The 2160-nt window shown below is 41.5% G+C and overlaps 1 protein-coding gene across 1 annotated transcript; it reads right to left on the bottom strand.

Annotated features, from left to right (window-relative positions):
* Window positions 1–300: 300 nt before the first annotated feature.
* Window positions 301–1006, bottom strand: LOC113838876 (GTPase KRas-like). Its single transcript, XM_027434379.2, has 2 exons — window positions 543–1006; window positions 301–418 (listed from the first exon to the last, which is right to left on the bottom strand). Exons 1-2 carry the CDS (start codon window positions 989–991, stop codon window positions 301–303), a joined length of 567 nt encoding a protein of 188 aa, XP_027290180.1. The 5' UTR covers window positions 992–1006.
* Between the last annotated feature and the right edge of the window lie 1154 nt (window positions 1007–2160).

Consider the following 2160-nt stretch of genomic DNA (forward strand, 5'->3'; position numbering starts at 1 on the left):
AGAGAATTAGCGTGGAATCAACTGCATGCACCAAACCCCGGGAAGACAGTCTCAGGTCTTTAGTCTCTTCCACAGGCATTGCTAGTTGAAGTCCAAAACCCAGGGAATCCTGGCACTTAGAGAAAAGAGGTTTCCACTGTCATTTTAAAATAAGCATTTAAGATAAAAGCTGAAAGTTTGCACGTACAGAAAAAAAAATAGAATTAGGTAATACTAAAACAAATGCTAATAATTCAGTTTAATGTACAAAAATTACCGCTTTTACTTGAGTATGCCTTAAGAAAAAAGTACAAATTGTATTTACATAATTATACAATTTGTCTTTGACTTCTTTTTCTTCTTTTTACCATCTTTGCTCACCTTTTCTTTATGCTTTCGAATTTCTCGGACTAATGTATAGAAGGCATCATCAACACCCAGATTACATTACAATGCATTTTTTAATCTTCACCCTGCCAGGAGTCTTTTCTTCTTTGCTGATTTTTTTCGATCTGTACTGTCGGATCTCTCTCACCAATGTATAAAAAGCATCCTCCACTCTCTGTCTTGTCTTTGCTGAGGTTTCAATAAATGGAATCCCATAACTGCCTGCTAAGTCCTGAGCCTGTTTTGTGTCTACTGTTCTAGAGGGCAAATCACATTTATTCCCAACTAGGACCATAGGCACATCTTCAGAGTCTTTTACTCTTTTAATTTGTTCTCTATAATGGTGAATAGCTTCAAATGATTTAGTATTATTCATGGCAAATACACAAAGAAAGCCCTCCCCAGTCCTCATGTACTGGTCCCTCATTGCACTGTACTCCTCTTGACCTGCTTTGTCGAGAATGTCCAAGTGACAGATTTCTTTATCAATTACTACTTGTTTCCTGTAGGAGTCCTCTATTGTGGGATCATATTCATCCACAAAGAGATTCTGAATTAGCTGTATCGTCAAGGCACTCTTGCCTACGCCATCAGCTCCAACTACCACAAGTTTATACTCAGTCATTTTCAGCAGGCCTCTACCGGCCGCGTGCCACACCTCAGGTTTCTTGCTGGCTCTCTCCAGGTACGAAATGGCACGGGAGCCAGACTCTGGGCAAGCCGCCGCCTTCCTCCTCCCCCTCCACTGCCGCCTCAGCTGTAGAATCACAACAGTAGTAATTTTTAAACTAGGTCTGATCCAATTAATATCACCCAGAAACCTCTGAAAACCATTTAAAGTTTGAACGGTGTCCAGCTGAAGACTAATATTTGTGGGTGCACCCCATTTGCCACAACCAAGCATGTCTTAGGTTTGGCTCCCTCACTGACCTTATTTCCCTGCATAGCAGAAGCAATAACTTGTCCCATAATGTGGTGTCCATCTATATCTCTACAAATGTGAATGTAATCATTGAGGCTTTTGACCTTGTGAGGTGGTAAATCCTCTTTACAATACTTGTTGGCATTTTTTAAGCTAGTTGTCTAACTATAGACATGGCATTATCAGTATCCCCAAATATACACCCTGCAAGCAGCTGCTGAGGTCTGTGCATATACAGCTGGATCATAAGGAATTTGCTGACGTAGGTCTGCATAGGCTCCCGTACCAGTAAGCATTTCTGAGTTCTTTTCAGGGAAACTGGCAGCCGTCTTGCGCTGTACCATTTGGTTACATATCTCTTGGGAATTCACCTCTCCAAATCAAATAACCTCCCCTGGAGAGCACAGCTGGACATAATTGTTGCCAATCACTGGGTGTGCAATTCAAGGCCACAAAGAATTGAAAAACGGTCAGAGTAATAAAAGGTACATGAAGCCTGTACCTCTTTCAGCTGTTTAATATCCTTATAGTTAAGAGGGGAATGCTCTCTCTGATTCTGGCCTTGGGGAGCAACTATCTCTATGATTGGGAACATCAGTGGGCCACTCTGCTTTTCAGGAAAGGCCAAAGGAAAACAGAGAGTGCTAGAATTTTGAGCAGGAGAATGAGACTCAAGGGAACATTTTTTGGCTTATGTTATAATTTAACGTACCTTTCCAGTTCCTTCCTTTCCTTAGTCTAATCCCCTGAATATGGGGGGGGGGTAAGGAAGTGTCATTAGAAGCTTGAAGTGACATAACAAAATCTTGGTTCTGAGCCTCTGCTAAGGCAGCCTTCGCTTCCTCAACCTGCTTTTTCACTTAAACAATATT

This window comes from Cricetulus griseus, unplaced genomic scaffold (assembly GCF_003668045.3).
Source record: "Cricetulus griseus strain 17A/GY unplaced genomic scaffold, alternate assembly CriGri-PICRH-1.0 unplaced_scaffold_60, whole genome shotgun sequence".
Lineage (NCBI taxonomy): Eukaryota > Metazoa > Chordata > Mammalia > Rodentia > Cricetidae > Cricetulus > Cricetulus griseus.

Coding starts and splice junctions, on each gene's coding strand:
- LOC113838876 (XM_027434379.2), bottom strand. CDS start 991: ATGACTGAGTATAAACTTGTGGTAGTTGGAGCTGATGGCGTAGGCAAG. Junction 419..542: donor ACCTCAGCAAAGACAAGACA/GAGAGTGGAGGA, acceptor GTAATGTAATCT/GGGTGTTGATGATGCCTTCT.